Below are 25,593 nucleotides of genomic sequence, written 5' to 3' on the forward strand. Positions count from 1 at the left end.
CATGTATTAATCTTTAACAAAGGAGAGAAGACTATCCAATGGGAAAAAGTTTCTTCAACAAATAGTATTGGAAGCACTGGTCCGCTACATGTGAAAGAATGAAACTGGAACACAGCCTTTCACCATCACCAAAATACATTTGAAATGGATTAAAGACCTAAATGTGAGACTTGAAACCATAAAAATCCTCGAAGAGAGCACAGGCAGTAAAGTCTCTGACATCAGCTACCACAACATGTTTCTAGATATGTCTCCTGAGGCAAAATAAAAGCAAAAATAAACTATTGGGACTACATCAAAAGATAAAGCTTCTGCACAGTGAAGGAAACAATCAACAAAACTAAAAGGTAATTATGGTATGGCAATGGATATTTGCAAATGACAAATCCAATAAAAGGTTAGTATCCAAAATATATAAAGAACTGATACAACTTAACACCCAAAAAACAAATCATCCAATTGAAAAATGGGCAGAACACATGAGCAAACATTTCCCCAGAGAAGACATCCAGCTTGCCAACAGACCCATGAGAAGATGCTCAACATCACTTATTATCAGGGAAATGCAAATCAAAACTACAGTGAGATAACACCTCACACTTAGAATGGCTAAAATCAGTAACACAAGAAACAATAGGTATTGGTGAGGATGTGGAGAAAGGGGAACCCTCCCACTGTTGGTGGGAGTGTAAACTGGTTCAGCCACTTTGGAAAACAATATGGAGGTGCCTCAAAAAGTTAAAAATAGAACTATCCTTTGATTCATCAATTGCACTACTAAGTATTTACTCAAATGATATAAGAGCACTAATTCAGAGGTGTACATTGCACCCCAATGTTTATAGAAGCATTATCTATAATAGCCAAAATAGAAAGAACCCAAACGTTCAACAACTGATGAATGGATAATGAAGAAGTGATATATATATCCATCCATATATATGGAGATAAATATATCCTGGAATATTACTCAGCCATAAAGAATGAAATCTAGCCATTAGCAATGATAGGGATGGAGCTAGAGAGTATTGCGCTAAGTGAAATAAATCAGTCAGAGAAAGACAAATATATCTATTTGAAAGAGAGAGCACAGGGGGAGGAGCAGAAAGAGAAGGATAAACAAACTGCACTGAACCTGATGCGGGGCTGGATCTTAGGATCCTAAGATCATGACCCAAGCTGAAACCTAGAGTCAGGTGCTCAACTGACTGAGCCACCTAGTGGCTCTCCTGTGTGAAATTTAAGAAACAACACAAATAAGCAAAGGGGAAAACAGAAGCAAACCAAGAAACAGACTATAGAGAACAAACAGGGTTACTGGAGGGGAGGGGAATGGGTTAAATGGGTGATGGAGATTAAGGAGAGCAGTTGTGATGAGTACTGGTTGTTTGTATACAATTGTTGAATCACTATATTATACACCTGAAATTAATATCACACTGGATATGTTAGTATGTTAACTAACTGGAATTTAAATAAACACTTAAAAAATAAAAATGTAATTATCAGAATAATCCAGTAATTATACTACTGGTATTTACTCAAAATGAAAAATTTAATTTAAAAAGATATATTCACATTGTGTTGATTGCAGCTTATTTACCATAGCCAGCTTATGGGAACAGTCCAAGTGTCCATTGATAAATAAATGGATAAAGAAGATGTAAGATATATATAGAGAGATATATACATAGATATAGAGATATATATCTTCTAGATGTGATATATCACATCTTTATATATATGATGGTATATTACTTAGATATAAAAAAGAATGAAATCTGGGATCCCTGGGTGGCGCAGCGGTTTAGCGCCTGCATTTGGCCCAGGGTGTGATCCTGGAGACCCGGGATCGAATCCCATGTCAGGCTCCCAGTGCATGGAGCTTGCTTCTCCCTCTGCCTATGTCTCTGCCTCTCTCTCTCTCTGTGTGTGTGACTATCATAAATAAATAAAAATTTAAAAAAAAAGAATGAAATCTGGCCATTTGCAATGACATGGAAAAAGCTAGAGAATATAATGCTAGGTGAAATAAGAGAAAGACAAATACCATATGATCTCACTCATATGTGGAATTTAAAAAGCAAAACAAATGAGCAACAACAAAAAAGACCAAACTAAAAGAGACTTAACTATAGGCAACAAACTGGTGGTTGCCAGAGGGGAGGTGACTGGGGAGAAGGGTGAAATAGACAACAGAGATTAAGAGTACACTTACCATAATGAGCACTGCATAATGTATAGAATCCTGAATCACTATATTGTATACCTGAAACTAATATAACACTGTATGTTAATTGTACTGTAATTTAAAAATAAATAATATGGGCAGCCCGGGTGGGTCAGCGGTTTAGCACCACCTTCAACCCAGGGCCTGATCCTGGAGACTGGGGATCAAGTCCCACGTCAGGCTCCCTGCATGGAGCCTACTTCTCCCTCTGCCTGTGTCTCTGCCTCTCTCTCTCTCTCTCTCTCTCTCTCTCTCTGTGTGTGTGTCTCTCATGAATAAATAAATAAAAGCTTTAAAAAAAAATTTTAAAAGAGGATGCTTGGGTGGCTCAGAGGTTGAGCGTCTGCCTTCGGCTCAGGCCGTGATCCTAGGGTCTGGGATCAAGTCCCGCATCAGGCTCCTTGCAGGGAGCCTGCTTCTCTCTCTCCCTATGTCTCTGCTTCTCTCTCTTGGTCTCTCATGAATAAAATCTTAAAAAAATAATAATAATTTTTAAAAAGAAACTGCTAAGGCTTTCCAAAGTGTTTGTATCATTTTGTATTCCCACTGGTAATTGATGAGACTTTTGCTTTGCATCTTCTCCAATATTATGTGTTGTCAGTTGTTTTTGTGTGTATTTTGAGGTATCTCAGTTTGTTTTATTTGTACTTCACTGATGACTTATGATGTTGAGAAGTTTTTCCTGTGCTTTTTGTTAATATTTTACTTTTTTAAGAGCAGTTTTAGGTTCATGGCAAAATTGAGGAAAGGTGTATTGATTTTCCATATACCCACAACCTGCACGCGTGTGTAGCTTTCCTTATACCGCTCCCTCACCAGGGTATGATGTTTGTTAAAATTAGTAAATCTACACCTAAACATCATTATTATTCAAAGTCCATGGTTTACATTGGGACTCACTTTTGTTGTTAAACATTCTGTGGGGTTGGACAAATATATAATTACATGTATCCATCATTATAGTGTCTATACAGAGTAGTCACTGCCCTAAAAATCCTCCAGGCTCCATATATTCATTCCTTTTCCCTCTACCCCCAAGCCCTGGGAACCACTGATCTTTTTATACTATATATGTATGATGTTACTTTTTCTTGAGTGTCATATAGTTGGAATCATATAGTACGTAGCCTTTCCAGATTGGCCTCTTTCACTTAGCATTATGCATGTAAGGTTTTTCCATGTCTTTCCATAGCTTTATACCTCATTTCTTTTTAGCACTGAATAATATTCTGTTTTCTGGATATATTATAGTATAATTATCCATTTATCTACTAAAAGATATCCTGGTTGCTTATAAGTTTTGGAAATTCTAAGTAAAGCTGCTGTAAGCATCCCTGTGCAGGTTTTTGTATGGACATAAGTTTTCAACTCCTTTATATAAATACCAAGGACTGTAATTGCTGGACTGTATGGTAAGAGTATGTTTAGTTTTGTAGAAAACTGCAACTCTCTTCCATTCCAAAGTGGCTACATGTTTTGCATTCCCACCAGCGATGAATGAGAGTTTCTGTTGCTCTATATACTGGCCACATTTGGTGTCATTAGTGTTAATGGATTTTGGCCATTCTGATAGATGTGTAGTGGTACCTCGTTTCTTAAATTTACATTTACTGAATAATATATGATATGGAGCATATTTTTCATATGCTTGTGTGGCATCTTTATGCCTTCTATGGTAAGCTGTATGTTAAGGACTTTGGTCCATTTTAAAATCAGTTTTCTGTGCTTTTTGTCAATATGTACTTCTTCCCCTCTCCAGATTTAATATATATAATTGACTTAAAACATTGAATAAGTTTAAGATGTACAGTGTGATAATTTACACACAATAAATTTAGCTAACACAACTAAAACAATAAATTTAGTTAACACATACATCATCTCATTTTTTTTTTTTTATTTATCCATTCATGAGAGAGAGAGAGAGAGCGAGAGGCAGAGACACAGGCAGAGGGAGAAGCAGGCTCCATGCAGGGAACCCGACGTGGGACTCAGTCCCCAGTCTCCAGGATCATGCCCTGGGCTGAAGGCGGCACTTAACCGCTGAGCCACCTGGGCTACCCTCATGATGGTATTTTTTGATGAACAGTAATTTTATATTTTGATGAAGCCCCTTTTTATAGTTTGTAATTTTTTCATTCACTTTAGGAAATTTCTGTGTGCTACAAGGCCACAAAGATAGTCTCCTATCTATTTTTTTGTATTTTATAGTTTAGCTTTTATGCTTAGGTCTAGATGCCCTTCTTCCTCCATCCTTTGAAATCCTAATCTTATGCCCTTCTGTGGAATTTCTAAAGCTTCTTTTGCTTTTTGCCTTGAAATGGTAAGGGTAGTTATTTTAAATTTTGCTCCTGATAATTGCACCCTAAGTGTAAGGACTGCCAGATAATTATATGCAGAAAATAGGAATAGCTGTCTCCCCAGGATGTTATTTTTTTCCTGAGAGGATTTATTTTCTTATATCAGTCACCTGTAGGCATTTGCAATATGGGATACCTTCATCTGGTATCAAAGATTGAAATTTGAAATTGAGCTGCAATTCCTGGGAAGGCCAATCTCCTCCATAGTCATCATTATTTATAAGGTGAGGTTTAAAAATAATGTCTCCCCTTTCTGGCCCTGAATTTTAGCTCTCTCCCTGGTAGCTGCAAGAATTTAAGTCAAGTTTTCAAGATCACACAGACAGTAGTAGAGCTGGGAATTGATAGATAGTCCACTTCAGATTCTGGATTATTAATAGCCTACAATGCGGCCCATACCATGAAGGAAGGGTTTTATTTGTTATGTTTCCTATTATACACCTACACTTAATATGTCACTTAATAAAAGTTCAGCATGTATTTGTGAAATATAAGAATGAATCTGTTCCCACTAGCAATGTTATTAATGGAGGTACTTTCAATCTTGCTAATTGTTGAGTGGCATTTTGGGTTTATAGCTGTGATGTCATTTTCCATACCATTTTGTCTTTTTGCTGATGGTAATTATTTTTTTGTATTATTTTTTAAATTAGTGTTTTTGATAATAACTGGAAAAGGTCAGATTTACCTGGAAATTTGCATCAATAACTTACTGATATTTGTTTTGTGCTTGAAGTTTTATATATACTAGAAACTCAGGAATACCAAGTAAGGATATAGGGATAAAAATCTCAAATATTTCAAATGCTTATTGTTTCTTTTTGTCATCCCTTACGCTTGATTAGAAAATGAAACAATTTAAATTTAAGTAAATTACTTGTCTAAAATTTACATTTTGTTATAAACTTAATTTATTTTTGTAAAATCTTTACTCCCTCCATAGAGCTGAAGAATGGATTTCTCATGGTTTTACAAATTTATGGCTCTTCTGTGGAAGAATTTTATTTTAAAAGTAAGTTGAGCTATCTATAAGATTTTTTGCAATAGCTAAGAGACCACAGTGGAAAATGTCTTACAGCCTGATCCCTGCATTTCAATTTATATTGTTATATTCTTCTCAATTCTATGGCTGGGGTTATCTCTTCCAAATATGAAGAGTCCTTACAGAGTGAAATAATAGCAGAATGACATGTAGAAAGGAATGAATGAAAAGATGGTCCAGGAAATTACTGCTATTATAGAGTGAAGCTGTTCTTTTTTGTTATCTATATATCTTCTCTTAAGAAGTGTTGTTAATATAAAACAATTAAGCGTTTGCAGAGTTAATGGACTCATAGGACAATTAACATAATCTTTTTGTTTCCATCTCCTAGAGACGACGATTGATGGCATTATTTATGGAATTCGTCCTAACATTAATATTTGCTGGTACACTTTTGTTAACACGCAAGCTTTTGATTATAAGGAACTATGGGCCTTTCAATTACTCTCTTCAGCCTGTTGATGAGTTGCCTGCATTCCTTGAAGTGCCCATGATTTTTCCTGGTGCATGGGAACTGGCTTTTGTGCCTTCCAAAAGTGTTGTGGTGAAGGGTATCGTTGAACTTGTGAAAAGGGATTTACAGTATAATTTCTCAGGTTAGAAATAGAAGTTTTTTTAAAAAAATGTATTATTAAATTGAGTTTCAGTGAAGACATATGTATAACCTTTTAATTGGGCATTTATCTGCCAACTAAAGATTGTAGGATATATCCTTATTACCAGATAGTAACCTCCTAGGTATACTATTATAGATTTTGTTAAACTTGAGAGTTAAATTCATATAAAGTGTTTTCTCCTAGAGACTAAAACAAGTAGCAATATTTAAAAATTATATGATCAATTTATATTATTTTAGGTTATTATCCAATTCTATGATACTGTGTTCCTCGTTTCTCATTGTGCTTCTTAAACCTGGGTAAGTATAACCCCAGTGCTATATGATGGTGTGCCAGAGGAACATAGAGGCACACAGCATAAGCATGAGCTTATGTGTATCCAAAGAGGCTTAAGTTTTCTTCTGGATAGTTGTTAGAATACTGACAGAGTGACTTGATTCCATCAAAGTCTGGTTTTGAGCTTCTTCGTGAGGACTGTATTTTAGTTTTGTCTTTACAACTGCAGCTTACCCCTTGTCCTAGGGTGTGGCTCTTCTAGTGTGTCAGCTGCAAAGCTGGAGTATTTATGAAGGCTCCACTACCTTTGTGGGGCTTGAACTCTATTCTTTGGTTCATCAATATTGTCCACCTACTGAAATCCCTGCTTAGCAGTGTAGCCTGCCACCTGCTGTTATTTTCTTGGTTTCATGGCTTGAACCTAGGCATCATCAGTTAAGGGGTTGGCTGGTGACTAGGGGTTGACTTACAAGTCAATTTTCCACTTCTCTGCTGTTTTCTTCTCTCTGGAACTTTTCAAGTTCTAGCCATTTTGACAGCCCAAACTCTCACCTTTTTTCTTCAGCTCAGTAAGTCTGCAGCTTTCTGCAAACACTTTCAGGCAAAATATCAGGGTGAATATAGCACTTACCCTGTGCTTCTCCCTTTTTCAAGGTTTGCAGCTTTGTAGTTATTCATTGTAGCATTATTTACAATTAACCAACATATAGTAGCAACCAAAGTGTCCATCAACAGATGGACACATAGAGAAAATGTGATTATTCAGTCATAAAAAAGAAGGAAATCCTGTCATTTGTAACAATATGTATGTTTGGAGGACATCATGCTAAGTGAAATAAGCTGGACACAGAAAGATGCTGTATAATCTCACTTATATGTGTTATCTAAAAATGTTGAGCTCACAGAAGCAGAGAGTAGAATCATGGTTTCAGAAAAAAAAGAATCATAGTTTCATGGTTTCTGGAGCTGGGGATGGGTGGGGAAAATGGGGAGTTATTGGTCAAGTTGTATGAACTTTCAGTTATAAAGACAAATAAGTCCTGGCAATCTAATGTACATGGTGACTATAGTTAACAATACTGTATATTAAATGTATTCAGAGACTAGATCTTGTAGTGTTCTCAAATAAAAAAGATGGTAACTATGTAAGGTGATAGATGTGTTAATTAACCTGATTTTGGTAATCATTTCATAATATATGCATATATTAAAACATGTTGTGTACCTTAAAATCATGTTATACAACCTACATATGTATACTTTTAATTTGTGAGTGATACCTCAATAACTCTGGGCAGATAATTTTAAAGGTAAAATAAGTGGTAACTGTGTGGTCATGGATACATTAATTAGCTTGATTGTGGCAGTCATTTTATAGTGTACACATACATCAAACCATCATGTTTTGCACCTTAAATACACACAATTTTTATATGTCATGAACTTCAATAAAGCTGGGGAAAAATAAAGTCACCCCAGATAATAAATGAAAATAAATAAATAATAAACTTCCCTGCAGTTCCATTTTCTGAGAAATCTAGGCAAACACATGTTTTAGCCTCATAAAGTCCTCACAAATCTCTCCTCCCTTTATCTCTCATACTCCTGCTTGAGTAGTAAATACCTTCCTTGAAGCTTACCACTACAGCGTGGCAATTACAAAGCGTCATGGAGATTTCCCACAACATTTAGTGGTTAAGGGAAAGAGATTGGGAGGTTTCCTGAGACATAAAGGATGCATGGGTGGCACGGATGACAGTGGTTATGCTCAGATGCGGAAGTCGGGGTTACCCGCCCCAAAGTGTGCCTGACTACCTGCTTGTACACACTTCACTTCGTTCACAGCGTACTTTCAATATTAGGTTCTATTTCCAGCTGTGTTCCTATGTTGTTTTGTTTTGTTATGTTTAATGTAGACTTTGTTTTTCCAGCTTTAATCATTTGAATTCTCTTAAGGACTTTGTTTCCTCTTGCTTCTGCTCATTTTGTGTAGGTGCAAATCTGATTCCAGTCCCTGAAATCCTACTTACAGCTTTGTCCCTGCTGTAATATCCCAGCTGTGCCCACCCTGAGAAAAGTGCAGCATAGTTGGGATTTCCCAACTATAGAAAAAATAATGATTATGACACATAATCACCTCAAATATTAAACTTGTGAAGTTTCATTCTTCAACTTCTGAGGATTTTTTATTCATATATTAAAGATTCCCATCTTCTAGGACTTTGAATAGATTGCATGGATCAATTTTGTTATTTCCTTCCAAGGTGGAACTTTAAAAACACATTGGAAATATCCCTCTTCCTTACTTTATTTCAGTATGCAGTTATTATAATAATTATATTTTAAACTTGTGATAAAAGTTTTAAAACTCTTAAACATTTTATGTACTCCTAATATCCATTTTTGTTATGCCAATGTTTGAGCAACAATGTTTTATAATTTATATTTTGATAGACTTTCACCCATGTAAATCATTTCCCCATCCTATAGATAGAAAAGGCAGTCAGATACTTTGCCTTTATGTGGGCAACTCACATTCGATTTTTTCTCTCTACAGTTCAAGGCTTTTCTTCAGAAAGAAAATTTGAAGAGTATGTTAAGCAAGAGAATAACTCTAAAAAAGTGTTGGTTGGTATTATTTTTGACCACAAGTTCCAAAATAGTAATGATCCCCTGCCATTTAAGGTAAGAAGGTTTTATGTAGAACCTCGTAAGTGTACTTCCAGTTTCTGAGGCTTAATCAAGTAGAGGCATAATTATTTCATTCATTAAGTCAGGAGACTGCAGCTTACCCAAAACCATGCTGCTTGTACATAGTAGAGCAGAGATTTTTTTTCTTAAGATTTTATTTATTCATGAGAGACGCAGAGAGAGAGAGAGGCAGAGACACAGGCAGAGGGAGAAGCAGGCTCCATGTAGGGAGCCTGACGTGGGATTCGATCCCAGGTCTTCAGGATCACACCCTGGGCTGAAGGCGGCACTAAACCGCTGAGCTACCCAGGCTGCCTGTAGAGCAGAGATTTAAATCCAAATCTAGCTAATCTCTGTGTCTGTGCATCTATATAGCCAGAGCTTTATGTTGATGGGGAAAGAATTAAATTCACCACATACTAGGTTTAGTTCTTATAGATCAGAAGCATAGGAGACGTTGACCTTTACCACTGTATCTGATAAGGCAGCTGCCTCCGGCTCTGTGCGTGATAGTGAAGTAAATGCACATTTCACAGGTCAAAAGACCTGAGGTATTAAAGCATGTAACACAACATGAAAAGGTTCCTCTTTCTTTTGGCTGAATCTCATCATTTTTCTCCAAAATCTAAATCTAGAAAACAGTGCTAAGGTTAGTCAAGCAGAATCAGAATTAGGATATAGGCGGACTCTGAGGAAGATTCTAATAACAACTTCCAAGAAAGTGAGACGAGCACTGTGCTTTGAACTTGGCGTCCTTGGTGTTGAGGGAAATAACCAGAATATGGTACAGATGATTGCATGAAGCGATAATTCTACATTTAAGATACAGATGGTTGTCAATGGAATGAAGAAGTAAGGAAAACCACTGTGTCATAAGTAGAGTTGTAGGTATCTTTCCATTCAGTCCCATCATTCCCTCCCTCCTTTCACATATATAAAATTCCCTCAAGTTACTGATTCAGTGTAAGTGATGCTGATGTAGGCTCATCAGTGTATATATAGAGCCTGGTCAACATGTTTTTGGTAGTTTCAAACTTCACCTATTATGCCTTGTACAACCTCCCTACTGCCTTGCTACTTGGCTCACTCTTACCTTTAATACTGTTACTGTGACTCACTGTACAGTGGCTCTCCTAACCACACCCACCCCTTTGATCCTTCATACTCCCATAAATGCCCTGTACATATTACTATCACTGAATTTTCTATGATGTAAATATATATGTTGTCTCAACTAGAATTTGAGCTCCTTGAGGAACAGATGATGCTTCTTAATCCTTGAACATGCAATAAGTGACTAAAGCTTTTGTCTTGATAACTAAGCATATTAATATTTACCTAGTTTATGACCTCTGCCTGCCCCTCTTGATATTACCGATTTCTCTGGTCTGACCCCTGCCCCTAGTTAGCTGCTAGACCATTTGCTGTCTTGTAAAGCTACTTAGGCCCAGCATGATTTACCTTGAAGTTTACTTAGTTCTCTAGAATTAGTATTATCTTTTTATTTAATAATGAAATTATGCAGTATTTCATATTTATACTTTATCACATTTCTCCTCTTTCCTCATGTGGGATTCTTTCTTATGTTACAATCACTTTTAGGAGAGCAAGAAATTTTCCTCTTGGAATACTTGACTGACATAATGGAAAGAGAAATTAGCAATACCTTTTGGTATATTTCATTTCAGTATGCATGCCAGCTATCTATTTTGGGGGGAAAATATTGGCAGTGGTGTGCAAGTTGCCACTGTGTTTGCTTACCGCAGACCCACAGTAGCCACACAACAAGTCTGCTCCATTGGCTGGTGTTCAGAATCTACTTAGTGCTTGACAGTCTGCCTCAGAATCACACGTGCAATTTTTCTTTAGCTTCCTTTTGTTTCTCATTCTTGCTTAATTATTTTTTTCATTTACAGATTTCTTTTTGCTCTTTATAGGTAAAATATTCTCTGCGTTTTAGTGGTTTTCAGAGGAACAAGTATGTGAGTTTCTTCCGAACTGGAGGCTGGGAAACAGGTGTTCTCTTTCCAACTTTTCCTTCTTTGGGACCCAGAAGTGAACGTAATTCAAATGGGGGGCCACCTGGTGAGCAGATCTTTAGTCATTCTTATTTTAATATCCCAGTCTTATGGTAAGAGCCATCACATATTTATACCTGTATTTCTTCAACCTGGTGATGAAAATTAAAGTTAATTTTTAACTTGCTGTGCTGCTGGTGATTTCTTTATTTAAAATTTTCAGTGTTCCAAAACTTGTGTAAAATTTCTATACATTGGAACAGTGTATTTTTATCTTTTCCTGGTCAGTGTATACCTTATATTTTCATGTAGGTTCACTTGTGAAATTTTTATTTTAATGACTAACATATATATTTCCAGATACTGACAGAGTCTGATCCATTATAACTGTATACTATTCTTTTGGGTTGATGAATAGTTTTTAATATAGCTATAGCAATTTAAAATTTATTATGCAGACTATCATTAAAACATCTTTGAAAGGATGCTTTGCTTTCATTAACAATAATTCCCATTTACCTTGAGAAAATCACTCAATAAGAAAAACAAGCTATAACCAATTTATCATAAATCATAGAAATTTGAAATAACCTACAAGTTAAATATGCTAAAAGAATAACAAAAGTACAAAATTTAATTTGACAGAGCTATGACATTTACTCTGTTAGGTGTTGAAATTGTTTTGTATAGAATTTAAAAAGGAATCTTAAGTCTTTTCCCATGTATATAATACATTATGAAATTTGCCTGGATTATTACTTTATAAGGGTTAGACTGGTGAAAAACTTAGAAAGTTGGATAATGCTAAGAGCTGCCAGGGATATATAAATGCACTGCAGGAGGGAGGCTGAATAAGCTGATATAGACATTCTGGGTGGGGGGCAGTCTGTCAGTGGCAGCTTTATTAGTTTGTTTGGGTGGCTATAACAAAATACATACCACACACTGGGTAGCTTATAAGCAACAGAAATTTATTTCTTACTTCTGGAGACTGTGAAGTCCAAGATCAAGGCACCAGCATGGTTATTCTCTGGTAAGGGCCCTCTTCCTGGTTCCTAGCCTGTGCTTTCAAACATAGTTTGGTTTGCTAGAGAGGTCTCTGGAGCCTGTTTTGTAAGGTCCTAATTCCATTTATGAGAGCTGCACTCTCATGATTTTAGCACCACTCACAGGCCCCCCCCCCCATCACCTTTTAGGGGTTAGGATTTCAACATGTGGATTTTGGGGAACATGGACATTCAGACCATAGTAGTAGCCAAATTAACAATATGTTCTTGGGTAGAAATCCTAAACTTTTTTTGTGGATCCATAAGAAAGCTCCTGGCAATGGTGGTTGTGGTGGCAAGGAGTAGGAGGCAGCATCAGAGCAGTGGATTAAGAAAACTGGACTAGATGTAGCAGCATCTTGCAGGGAACTAAGCTAGTAGTTTATTATATAATTTCATTAACATAAAGTATATGCAAATGAAAAACCAGTGGGAAATTTAGAAGAAAATATAGAAACACAAAAGTACTCATCAAACATATTAGAAATGTTGCCAATGGGTAGGAAAGAGGGGCAAGGAAAATAGGAATATAAGAAAATAAATAAAGTAGATTAAGGGTCATGAACCATTTATTGGGTCATGAATTGAGGAGTTGATTAATTCAGCTCTCTGTACTTGAAGCTGATAATCCATGTGTGTGTATATAAGCACACTTAAATATTTATATAGCATGAAATGAAAATTAAAAATGTTAATAGATTAGGTTTATTCCTAGGTATCTTATGCTTTTGGGTGCAATTGTAAATGGGATTGACTCCTTAATTTCTCTTTCTTCAGTCTCATTGTTAGTGTATAGAAATGCCATTGATTTCTGGGCATTGATTTTGTATCCTGCCACGCTACCAAATTGCTGTATGAGTTCTAGCAATCTTGGGGTGGAGGCTTTTGGGTTTTCCATGTAGAGTATCATGTCATCGATGAAGAGGGAGAGTTTGACTTCTTCTTTGCCAATTTGAATGCCTTTAATGTCTTTTTGTGGTCTGATTGCTGAGGCTAGGACTTCTAGTACTATGTTGAATAGCAGTGGAGAGAGTGGACATCCCTGTCTTGTTCCTGATCTTAGGGGAAAGGCTCCCAGTGCTTCCCCATTGAGAATGATATTTGCTGTAGGCATAAGATACCTAGGAATAAACCTAACCAAAGAGGTAAAGGATCTATACCCTAAAAACTATAGAACACTTCTGAAAGAAATTGAGGAAGACACAAAGAGATGGAAAAATATTCCATGCTCATGGATTGGCAGAATTAATATTGTGAAAATGTCAATGTTACCCAGGGCAATATACACGTTTAATGCAATCCCTATCAAAATACCATGGACTTTCTTCAGAGAGTTAGAACAAATTATTTTAAGATTTGTGTGGAATTAGAAAAGACCCCAAATAGCCAGGGGAATTTTAAAAAAGAAAACCATATCTGGGAGCATCACAGTGCCAGATTTCAGGTTGTACTACAAACTGTGGTCATCAAGACAGTGTGGTACTGGCACAAAACAGACACATAGATCAATGGAACAGAGTAGAGAACCCAGAAGTGGACCCTGAACTTTATGGTCAACTAATATTCAATAAAGGAGGAAAGACTATCCACTGGAAGAAAGACAGTCTATTCAATAAATGGTGCTGGAAAATTGGACATCCACATGCAGAAGAATGAAACTAGACCGCTCCTTGCACCATACACAAAGATAAACTCAAAATGGATGAAAGATCTAAATGTGAGACAAGATTCCATCAAAATCCTAGAGGAGAACACAGGCAACACCCTTTTTGAATCGGCCACAGTAACTTCCTGCAAGATACATCCACGAAGGCAAAAGAAACAAAAGCAAAAATGAACTATTGGGACTTCATCAAGATAAGAAGCTTTTGCACAGCAAAGGATACAGTCAACAAAACTAAAAGACAACCTACAGAATGGGAGAAGATATTTGCAAATGACCTATCAGATAAAGGGCTAGTTTCCAAGATCTATAAAGAACTTCTTAAACTCAACACCAAAGAAACAAACAATCCAATCATGAAATGGGCAAAAGACATGAACAGAAATCTCACAGAGGAAGACATAGACATGGCCAACACGCACATGAGAAAATGCTCCGCATCACTTGCCATCAGGGAAATACAAATCAAAACCACAATGAGATACCACCTCACACCAGTGAGAATGGGGAAAATTAACAAGGCAGGAAACAACAAATGTTGGAGAGGATATGGAGAAAGGGGAATCCTCTTACACTGTTGGTGGGAATGTGAACTGGTGCAACCACTCTGGAAAACTGTGTGGAGGTTCCTCAAAGAGTTAAAAATAGATCTGCCCTACGACCCAGCAATTGCACTGTTGGGGATTTACCCCAAAGATTCAGATGCAATGAAATGCCGGGACACCTGCACCCCGGTGTTTCTAGCAGCAATGTCCACAATAGCCGAACTGTGGAAGGAGCCTCGGTGTCCATCAAAAGATGAATGGATAAAGAAGATGTGGTTTATGTATACAATGGAATATTACTCAGCCATTAGAAACGACAAATACCCACCATTTGCTTCAACGTGGATGGAACTGGAGGGTATTATGCTGAGTGAAGTAAGTCAATCGGAGAAGGACAGTGTATGTTCTCATTCATTTGGGGAATATAAATAATAGTGAAAGGGAATAGAAGGGAAGGGAGAAGAAATGTGTGGGAAATATCAGAAAGGGAGACAGAACACCCCCTCAGTTTCCTAACTCTGGGAAACGAACAAGGGGTGGTGGAAGGGGAGGAGGGCGGGGGGTGGGGGTGAGTAGGTGACGGGCATTGAGGGGGACACTTGACGGGATGAGCACTGGGTGTTATTCTGTATGTTGGTAAACTGAACACCAATAAAAAATTAATTTATTAAAAAATGTTAATAGACTAGTTGATTAAAGGCTCTAATCCCTATTTTTGTTGAATTACTTGCTTGTCTCTATAAACTCTTTTCCTTAATATAACCTTAATTTCTTAATTTATACAGTAGTTCTAAACAGGAAAACAATTTTTATTTATATAATAGATATTTTTACTGCATGTTCTTCCTCACTCTGGCATAGCAACAGCTAAAATTTTTGAGTCTTTAACTCTTATTCCAAAGTACTGTGAGACAGGTTTGATTACATCAATTCCACAGGTAAAGTACCTGGGGCTCGCACAGAGATTGTGTAAAGTGTGCTAAGGGCTAAATAACCCATAAGTATTGCAGTTGTAAATTAAATGCAGTATGTATGAAATCAACACTGAACTTGGTGTGTTACCAAGAACAATTAAAAATACATTTAATTTATGTATACATGAATCTCTGTGTCCTCACTAAAAACATTCATGCTCTTCTACAGTCAGTAAGGGACTTTGAGAAATAAATAAATCATCTTGAATTAAAGTCTTATCAATACTTCTCTCTGAAGGAATATTGGGGCAGACTATAGGCTTCCATGGATAGCTGTATGGGGAGCCTGTGCTTGGAAGTTGACCTTGTCCCAATGAAAATAAATGTTCTTTAAGGTAGTGCTCCTCTGGTGAAGGTCCTGGGTGTTTGTTTGTTTGTTTGTTTGTTTTGCTTTGTTTTTTTAATTTTCAAGTCATTGTAAACTAGTACTTTTATAAAACATTGAGAATGAAAAACAATAAAATGCAAATTATATATCATGAAGGCATTTTAGAGTTTTGAATGCAAGGAAGCTTTGATGAACTGAATTCCAGAGAGGAACGGGCCCTTTTTACATAAAGAGCTTCTATGGCTTCTGTACCTGGAAGCAAGTACCTAACCTGGGCATGAATTGGGCTGAACATAGATATACTTTGTAGAGATCAGGAAAAAGCAGCTGTGCATTTCCCAGTGGTGTGGGCTGGCAGAGTGGGTGTTTCAGCTGCCCCCTAACTTTGGGATGTTTATTCAGCTGCCAGCAGTGGAGGTAAACTAGGAAGCAGAATTTGTACAATTTGACAGCATTTGTATTGTGGAAACCAGATGAAACTGAATCCCAAAGTAAACCAGAGCTCTGTTAGTGAAACTATAGCCCAAGCTTGTCCTACATGAGACCCTAACAAAGTACACATGTCCATCATCCATGGCACAGTAGAAAGGAGAATTGGGCAGAAAGGTAAAAGGTACCATTTGAAAACAGAAGTGAACTGAATTTAAAGTTGAGGCCCAAATTCGACTCAACTAAACTCTTGGAATTTTAATGATCAGCTCCTCCCTTTGGCTCTATGACAAAGGAAAGAGCTAGCATCTTTCAGAAAATAGAACAAACATTATACAGTTAAGTGTCCACTGTTCCTTTCATAACAATTTCTGGCACAAGATCCAAAATTATAGGATATGCAAAGGAATAGGAAAATGTTACCTAAAATTAAAAGAAAAAAGTCAATATAAATAAATGGACAGATAAGCCAGATACTGAAATTTGCAGACAAGGAATTTAAAACAATTTTATGAGTATTTTCATGTAATGACATCAAAATGATATAATGTGGTATAATGTGATAAAGAGGGCATTTTAGCTCTGTGGTATCCTTCTCCAAAACTTTTAACTCTAGTCTATTAGTGGAAAAACATTGTACAAACCTAAGCTGTAGGACATCCTCCAAAGTACATGCCTAAGATTCTCAAAAACTCTCAAGGTCATGAAAATCAAGAAAGGATGAGAAAGTTTCATAGGTCAGAGGAGACTAAGGAGACATGACAACTAAATGCAATGTAGAATCCTGGATGGGAATAGAAAGAAAAAATGGCACTAGGGAAAAACTGGTGAAATCCAAACAAAGTTTCTATAAATTAGAAATTGTACCAATTCAATTTCTTAGTTTTCACAAATGTACCATGATAATATAAGATGTAATATTTGGGAAGCTGGGTGCAGGATATTAACAATATTTCTCAATCTTTTTTTCATTATTGCCCTTCTAGGGAATCATTTTAGACATTTTTTCCCTAAGTACATTGCCTTCATTAAAGTTTATTGCCACAGACATACTACAGATCTGTTTTATGTGCTATGGCCTGCTTGAAGCTATAGCTGTTGAGAATGCATGGTATATAGGACTCTGTATTATTTTTGCAACTTTTCTGTAAGACTACATTTTTTTACAAAATAAAAAGTATATTTAAAAAACTCTCCAAGCCAAAGTAGCAATAAAAGTGAAGTTTCTGAATCTGATAAAGTACATGTGTTAGAAATTTGTATCTTCCTGGTGAAATATTGAACATTTCCCCTAATAAGAATGAAGTAAAGATGTTTGCTGTCATCAGTTCTTTTCAGCATATTACTAGAAGTCCTAACATATCCCAAAAAAGAAATGAAATAAAAGGTACAGATTTTGGAAGGAGTGAAATTATATGAAGTTGACAGAATCATGTTAAGCAGGTGATTCTGAAGATGTCCACAAAAAAGTACTACATATAATATGTAAATTTAGCAAATACCCAAGATAGAAAGACAGTATACAAAAACAAATTATAAATCTACACCAAAAACAACAAAACGTTTCTGAGAGAAAAATTTAAAAGACCTTAACAAATGATGAAACACCTAAATCTCATTGGTTGGATGATTCAAAATTGTTAGAAGGCAGCTTCTCCCTAGTTTGATCTATGTTAGCAATATAGTGATAGAATCCTAGCAGTCTTTTAAAAAAAATGGCAAGCTCATTATAAAATTTATATGGAAATACAAAGGGTCTAGATTAGTAAAAAAAAATCCTGGAAAAGAATGCCAATGTTAAAGAACATTCAAGACTTATTATAAATCTACATAATTAAGACATTGCTCTATTAGGTGTAAGGATGAACAAATACATCAATAAAAAGAATGGAGTGTCTGGAAAGGACTCATGTACATACAGTCATTTGATTTTTCCATGAAGGCTCCAATATGATTCATTGGGGAAAGGAAATCTATTTGAACAAATTGTGATGGAATAACATGGTATTTAGTTGGAAAGAGTGAATCTTGATCACCAACTCATCTCTATACAAAATTAGTTAATTAACAAAGTTAATTAACAAAATGATCATAAGCCTAAATGTAAAAAATGCTTCCACAACAAAATTTATGAGAATATCTTCATGAATTTGGGGCCAGTAGTGATTCATTAAGACAGAAAAAGTATTGCTATAAAAGTAAGAAACAGACAAATTGAACTTCATTAAAAGTAAATATTTCTTTAAAAAATAAGATTTTATTTATTCATGAGACAGAGAGGGAGAGAGAGGGGGGTGGAGTCACAGGCAGAGGGAGATGCAGGCTCCTGATGTGGGACTCGATCCTGGGACTCCAAGATCACACCCTGGGCCAAAGGCAGGCGCTAAGCCCCTGAGCCACCCAGGGATCCCAAAAGTAAATATTTCTGCTTATGTGAAAGACCCTATTGAACAGTAAGCCAAGATCCAGAGGGGAGAAAATGTAATACAGATTCCATTCAAAATCAATAAAAAACTTATATAGATGAGTAGAAAATTGTTTTTAAATGACATGGCAATGCCAGACTTTGATAAAAGTTTTTAGGTGTTTGCTCATTTTTATACTAAACGTATGTAACAGAAACTATTTGCATAATGCCACAGATCCAAGGACCACATTGAGCAGTTCTGCTTTAGTGGACATCAGCTCATATAACTCGGTATGAACTTCACTTAAGTTTTCAAATGTCAGAGGTACCAAATTAAAGTCTTTACCTATGCAATAGTTTATTCAATTGCAGAAAGCAGCTCTGTAATTTCATACAATATTTTACTTTTAAGAAGCTGGGAATTAGGATCCTTTTAAAAAGAATCTAAAAAAAACATAAATGAATAAATAAAAAGCAGAATCAGACCTGTAAATACAGAGAAAAACTGATGATTGCCAGAGAGGAGGAGGGGATGGGCAGAGTGGGTGAAGGGGAATGGGAGATACAGGCTTCCAGTTAAGGAATAAATACGTCATGGGAATAAAAGGCACAGCATAAGGAATATAGTCAATTGTATTGTAATAGCATTGTATGGTGACAAATGGTATCTACACTTGTGGTAAGCATGGCATAAGGTGTAAACATGTTGAATCACTACATTGTACACCTGAAACTAATGTGACATTGTGTGTCAACTATACTCAGGTAAAAATTTTTTTGAATAATAAAAAAGTATTTATTATGTATCTGCATTGGGAAACATAACAGCTGCTCTGTGAAATTTAGCTTATAACAAGGGCCTCTTTACAAGAATTAACTTTGTTGTTTGTTTTTGATATACTTTAATTACCTTTCTCTTTGTTCAGTTCAGCTATTTCTTGTTCTGTTGTACTTAGCAATCCTTGTTTTCTCGTTTAGGGTATATCACTGAAGGGTTCCTGGTTATGCAGCATGCCTTGGATCGGGCCATCATGAAATACTATAACCACACGGCTACACGAAAGCTATTTCAAGACGTCACTGTCTTTGTTCAGAGATTTCCATATCCAGCATATTCTCATGATTACTTCTTTACCTTTTTTGGTATTTTCATCCCTTTAGTAATCTTATTTATCTTCTCTATGAATCATCTTACCCTCACTCAGGCTATTGTGTGGGAAAAGGAAAACAGATTGAAGGTAACTCTACTTTTCTTGCGGTAAATAGAACTTCTGTAGAAAAAGTTGGGTCTGTAGCATAAATTTTTGTGGAGACTTGGATTATTTTTACACTCTCAGCGCTGGTAGATGGTTATGTTTCACTAGCAGTCAGAAAGTAAGCACTTATTTCTTTTGGGAATTTTCTCAAATTTTGTTTTTATTGAAATTCTTCAGTTTTATCTCTAGAAGATTACAAGATTATTACAAATAGAATTTAAATGCCAAATGCTCTAAAATCTCTCTGAAACAGGTGAGTTGCAAAAAAAGTAATCCACTGGGCTTGTGGAATTGTCTTGATGAATTTAGATACAAGTAAATTTCAAGATTGAGCACTGGGTGTTATTCTGTATGTTGGTAAATTGAACACCAATAAAAAATAAATTTATTATAAAAATAAAAAATAAAAAAATAAAAAAAAGATTCTGTAATTCTGTGGTTAGTTTTTCTAATTTCTGATTTTTTTTTCTCTAAATGTCCTCTTATAGTCCCCTTCAGAATTTCCGTGTCTGGGTAGAGACCAAGTTGTTTTATGGACAGACTCTTTGCAGTTCAAAATATAGTCATTTAACCAATTATTAATGTTATATATATGTTAAATATATATTACATATTTATAATTAATATATAATATATTAAATATATAGAGAGGGAGAGATGATTTATATACTTATATATATAATTGATTTATTGCTTAGTTTGTTTCAGGAACTTTATAAATCATAGATTTGAATTCTACGTCTATTATTTGTTGACTTTGAAATGTCGTATAACTTTTCTAGCTTTTTTTGTCAGACATAAGTTGAGTACAATTACTAATTTGCAAGGTGGTCATGATATTAAGCTAGGTATTATGTAAAAAATCATCACTATCAAAGCACCTAGGCCTGAGATTGTGAAGTGTCAAGGAGGAAAACATGTTGAATGTTTGGTACATTTCCAGGCACCTAGTAATCCCTCAATAGCTATTAGATGTGGCTGTTAACATCAGCCATCTCTCCATTTCACTAGTTTCCTCGTGTCATTGTGAATCATGTCATTTTCTCTCTTCCCTTTCTTAGTGACCACACCACTTCACAGATCAGTCCTACGTTGTTTCTTACCATCCACCTCTTCTCACTCAAGGCTCTTGTCACAAGTCTCACCACCCCTCAGCTGTCCTCTGAATTAACCTTGCACATTGTTGCTAGAGTAATTGTCCTGTAACACAAATGACTATAAACAAAATTTAAGGATGAATGTATCTTTGCTCTCTGCTGAATAAAATCCACTTAAGCATATACATTTTCTTATATTTGGCCCCTACCTACTCTTCACCTTGTTATCATTGTTGTTTATAAAGATAATTTAAATGCCAGTTGCCCTCAAACATCTCTGGAATAAAGAGAGCTACAAAGAAATAATCCTGTGAAATTATGTCTAGATGAATTTGGATACAAATCAATTCCAAGATTTTGTGATTCCGTGATTTAAGAAGTTTTTTTATGGCAGTATTGTTTTTTGGGATATATTTTTTATTGGAGTTTGATTTCCAACATATAGTGTAACTCCCAATGTTCATTCCGTTAAGTGGCCCCCTCGGTGCCCGTCACCCAGTCACCCCATCCCCCTGCCCACCTCACCTTCCACTATCCCTTGTTCGTTCTGAGTTAAGGAGGCTCTCATGTTCTGTCACCCTCTCTGATATTTCCCACTCATTTTCTCTCCTTTCCCCTATAATCCCTTTCACTATTTTTTATAGTCCCCATATGAATGAAACCATATAATGGTTTTCCGTCTCTGATTGACTTACTTACTCAGCATAATACCCTCCAGTTCCATCCACATCAAAGCAAATGGTGGGTATTCATCATTTCTAATGGGGGAGTAATATTCATTGTATACATATACCACATCTCCTTTACCCATTCATCTATTGATGGACACCGAGGCTTCTTCCACAGTTTGACTATTGTGAACATTGCTGCTATAAACATTGGGGTGTGGGTGTTCTGCTGTTTCACTGCATCTGTATCTTTGGGGTAAATCCCCAGCAGTGCAATTGCTGGGTTGTAAGGTAGCTCTATTTTTAACTCTTTGATGAACCTCCACAGAGTATTCCAGAGTGGCTGCACCAGTTCACGTTCCCACCAACAGTGCAGGAGGGTTCCCCTTTCTCCACATCCTCTCCAACATTTGTTGCTTCCAGTCTTGTTAATTTTCACCATTCTCACTGGTGTGAGGTGGTATCTCATTGAGGTTTTGATTTCTATTTCCCTGATGGCAAGTGATGAGAGCATCTTCTCATGTGCTTGTTGGCCATGTGTAGGACTTCTTTGGTGAAATTTCTGTTCATGTCTTTCACCCATTTCATGATTGGATTGTTTGTCTCTTTGCTGTTGAGTTTGATAAGTTCTTTATATATCTTGGATATTAGCCCTTTTTCTAATGTCATTTGCAAATATCATATCCCATTCTGTAGGTTGTCTTTTAGTTTTCTTGACTGTTTCTTTTGCTGCGCAGAAGCTTTTTACCTTGATTAAGTCCCAATAATTCATTTTTGCTTTTGTTTCCCTTGCTTTCATATATGTATCTTGCGAGAAATTACTGTGGCTAAGTTCAAAAAAGGTGTTGCCTGTGTTCTCCTCTAGGATTTTGATGGAATCTTGTCTCACATTTAGATCTTTCATCCATTTTGAGTTTATCTTTGTGTATGGTGTAAGATAATGATCCAGTTTCATTCTTCTGCATGTGGCTGTCCAGTTTTCCCAGCACCATTTATTGAAGAGACTGTCCTTTTTCCAGTGGATAGTCTTTCCTGCTTTGTCAAATATTAGTTGACTATAGAGTTGAGGGTCCATTTCTGGATTCTCTATTCTGTTCCATTGATCTATGTGTCTGTTTTTGTGCAGTACCACACTATCTTGATGATCACAGCTCTGTAGTACAACTTGAAACCCGGCATTGTTATGCCCCCAGCTATGGTTTTCTTTTTCAATATTCTCCTGGTTATTCTGATTCCACACTAATCTTAAGATTATCTGTTCCAACTCTCTGAAGAAAGTCCATGGTATTTTGATAAGGATTGCATTGAACGTGTAAATTGCCCTGGGTAGCATACACATTTTCACAATACTAATTCTTCCAATCCATGAGCATGGACTATTTTCCCATCTCTTTATGTCTTCCTCAGTTTCTTTCAGAAGTGTTCTGTAGTTTTTAGGGTATAGATCCTTTACCTCTTTGGTTAGGTTTATTCCTAGGTATCTTATGCTTTTGGGTGCAATTGTAAATGGGATTGACTCCTTAATTTCTCTTTCTCCAGTCTCATTGTTAGTGTATAGAAATGCCACTGATTTCTGGGCATTGATTTTGTATCCTGCCACATTGCTGAATTGCTGTATGAGTTCTAGCAATCTTGGGGTGGAGGCTTTTGGGTTTTCTATGTACAGTATCATGTCATCTGCGAAGAGGGAGAGTTTGACTTCTTCTTTGCCAATTTGAATGCCTTTTATTTCTTTTTGTTGCCTGATTGTTGAGGCTAGGACTTCTAGTACTATGTTGAATAGCAGTGGTGAGAGTGGACATCCCTGTCATGTTCCTGATCTTAGGGGAAAGGCTCCCAGTGTTTCCCCATTGAGAATGATATTTACTGTGGGCTTTTTGTAGATGGTTCTTAAGATGCCTCTATCCCTACACTCTGAAGAGTTTTGATCAGGAATAGATGCTATATTTTGTCAATTACTTTCTCTGCATCTATTGAGAGGATCATATACTTCTTGTTTTTTCTCTTGTTGATGTGATCTATCACTTTGTTTTAGGAGTGTTTAACTACTCTTGGATCCTGGGGATAAATCCCAGTTGATCATGGTGAATAATCTTCTTAATGTACTGTTGGATCCTGTTGCCTAGTATCTTGTTGAGAATTTTGTATCTGTGTTCATCAGGGATATTGGTATTTAATTCTCCTTTTTGGTGGGGTCTTTGTCTCATAAAATGAGTTTGGAAGTATTCCATCCCCTTCTATCCTTCGGAACATCTTTAGTAGAATAGGTATTGTTTCTTCTTTTTTTTAAATTTATTTTTTATTGGTGTTCAATTTACTAACAGACAGAATAACCCCCAGTGCCCGTCACCCATTCACTCCCACCCCCCACCCTCCTCCCCTTCTACCACCCCTAGTTCGTTTCCCAGAGTTAGCAGTCTTTACGTTCTGTCTCCCTTTCTGATATTTCCCACACATTTCTTCTCCCTTCCCTTATATTCCCTTTCACTATTATTTATATTCCCCAAATGAATGAGAACATATAATGTTTGTCCTTCTCCGACTGACTTACTTCAGTTTCTTCTTTAAACATTTGATAGAATTCCCCTGGGAAGCCTTCTGGCCCTGGACTTTTGTGTCTTGGGAGGTTTTTGATGACTGCTTCAATTTCCTCCCTGGTTATTAGCCCATTGAGGTTTTTTAATTCTTCCTGTTCCACTTTTGGTAGCTTGCGGTTTTCTAAAAATGTGTCCATTTCTTCTAGATTCCCTAAGTTATTTCTGTATATCTGCTCATAATATATATTTTTTAAATTGTTTGTATTTCCTTGGTATTGGTTGTAATATTACCTCTTTCATTCATGATTTTATTAATTCGAGTGTTTTTTGTTTTTAAAAGGGCTGGCTAATGGTTTATCTATCAATTCTTTCAAAGAACCAACTCTCAGTTTTTTTTAATAAAATAATTTTTTATTGGTGTTCAATTTACCAACATACAGAATAACACCCAGTGCTCATCCCGTCAAGTGTCCCCCTCAGTGCCCGTCACCCACTCACCCCCATCCCCCGCCCTCCTCCCCTTCCACCACCCCTAGTTCGTTTCCCAGAGTTAGGAGTCTTTATGTTCTGTCTCCCTTTCTGATATTTCCCACACATTTCTTCTCCCTTCCCTTATATTCCCTTTCACTATTATTTATATTCCCCAAATGAATGAGAACATACACTGTTTGTCCTTCTCCAATTGACTTATTTCACTCAGCATAATACCCTCCAGTTCCATCCACGTTGAAGCAAATGGTGGGTATTTGTCGTTTCTAATGGCTGATGTTCTACAGTTCTTCTGGTCTCTATTTCATTGAGTTCTGCTCGAATCTTTATTAACTCTATTCTTCTGCTTGGTGTAGGTTTTACTTGCTGTTCTTTCTCCAGTTCCTTTAGGTGTGAGGTTAGCTTGTGTATTTGAGGTTTTTTTCCAATTTTTTGAGGGATGCTTGTATTGTGATGTATTTCCTTCTTAGGACAGTGTTTGCTGTATCCCAAAGATTTTGAACGGTTGTATCTTCATTCTCATTAGTTTTCATGAATCTTTTTAATTCTTCTCTAATTCCCTGGCTGACCCATTCATCTTTTAGTAGGATGCTCTTTAACCTCCACCTGTTTGAGTTTCTTCCAAATTTCTTGTGATTGAGTTCTAGTTTCAAAGCATTATGGTCTGAAAATATGCAGGGAACAATCCCAATCTTTTGGTATTGGTTAAGACCTGATTTGTGACCCAGTATGTGGTGTATTCTGGAGAAAGTTCCATGTGAACTTGAGAAGAATGTGTATTCAGTTGTGTTTTGATGCAAAGTTCTGTATACATCTGTGATGTAGGTGTGTCCAGTGTATCATTTAAGGCCCTTGTTTCTTTGGAGATGTTGTGTTTAGAAGATCTGTCATTTGCAGAAAGTGACGTGTTGAAGTCTACT

At 36.4% G+C, this 25,593-nt stretch overlaps 1 protein-coding gene across 1 annotated transcript in view; it reads left to right on the top strand.

Moving 5' to 3' along the window:
• The window catches only part of LOC144319219 (phospholipid-transporting ATPase ABCA3-like), a 134,911-nt gene that overhangs the window by 3,211 nt on the left and 106,107 nt on the right, over positions 1–25,593 (top strand). The window contains exons 2-5 of the mRNA XM_077907074.1: positions 5,534–5,602; positions 9,083–9,210; positions 11,154–11,301; positions 19,605–19,864. Coding sequence (XP_077763200.1) covers positions 5,534–5,602; positions 9,083–9,210; positions 11,154–11,301; positions 19,605–19,864 — 605 coding nt within the window. The remainder of the gene's footprint in view (positions 1–5,533; positions 5,603–9,082; positions 9,211–11,153; positions 11,302–19,604; positions 19,865–25,593) is intronic.

Source organism: Canis aureus, chromosome 8 (genome assembly GCF_053574225.1).
Source record: "Canis aureus isolate CA01 chromosome 8, VMU_Caureus_v.1.0, whole genome shotgun sequence".
Classification (NCBI taxonomy): domain Eukaryota; kingdom Metazoa; phylum Chordata; class Mammalia; order Carnivora; family Canidae; genus Canis; species Canis aureus.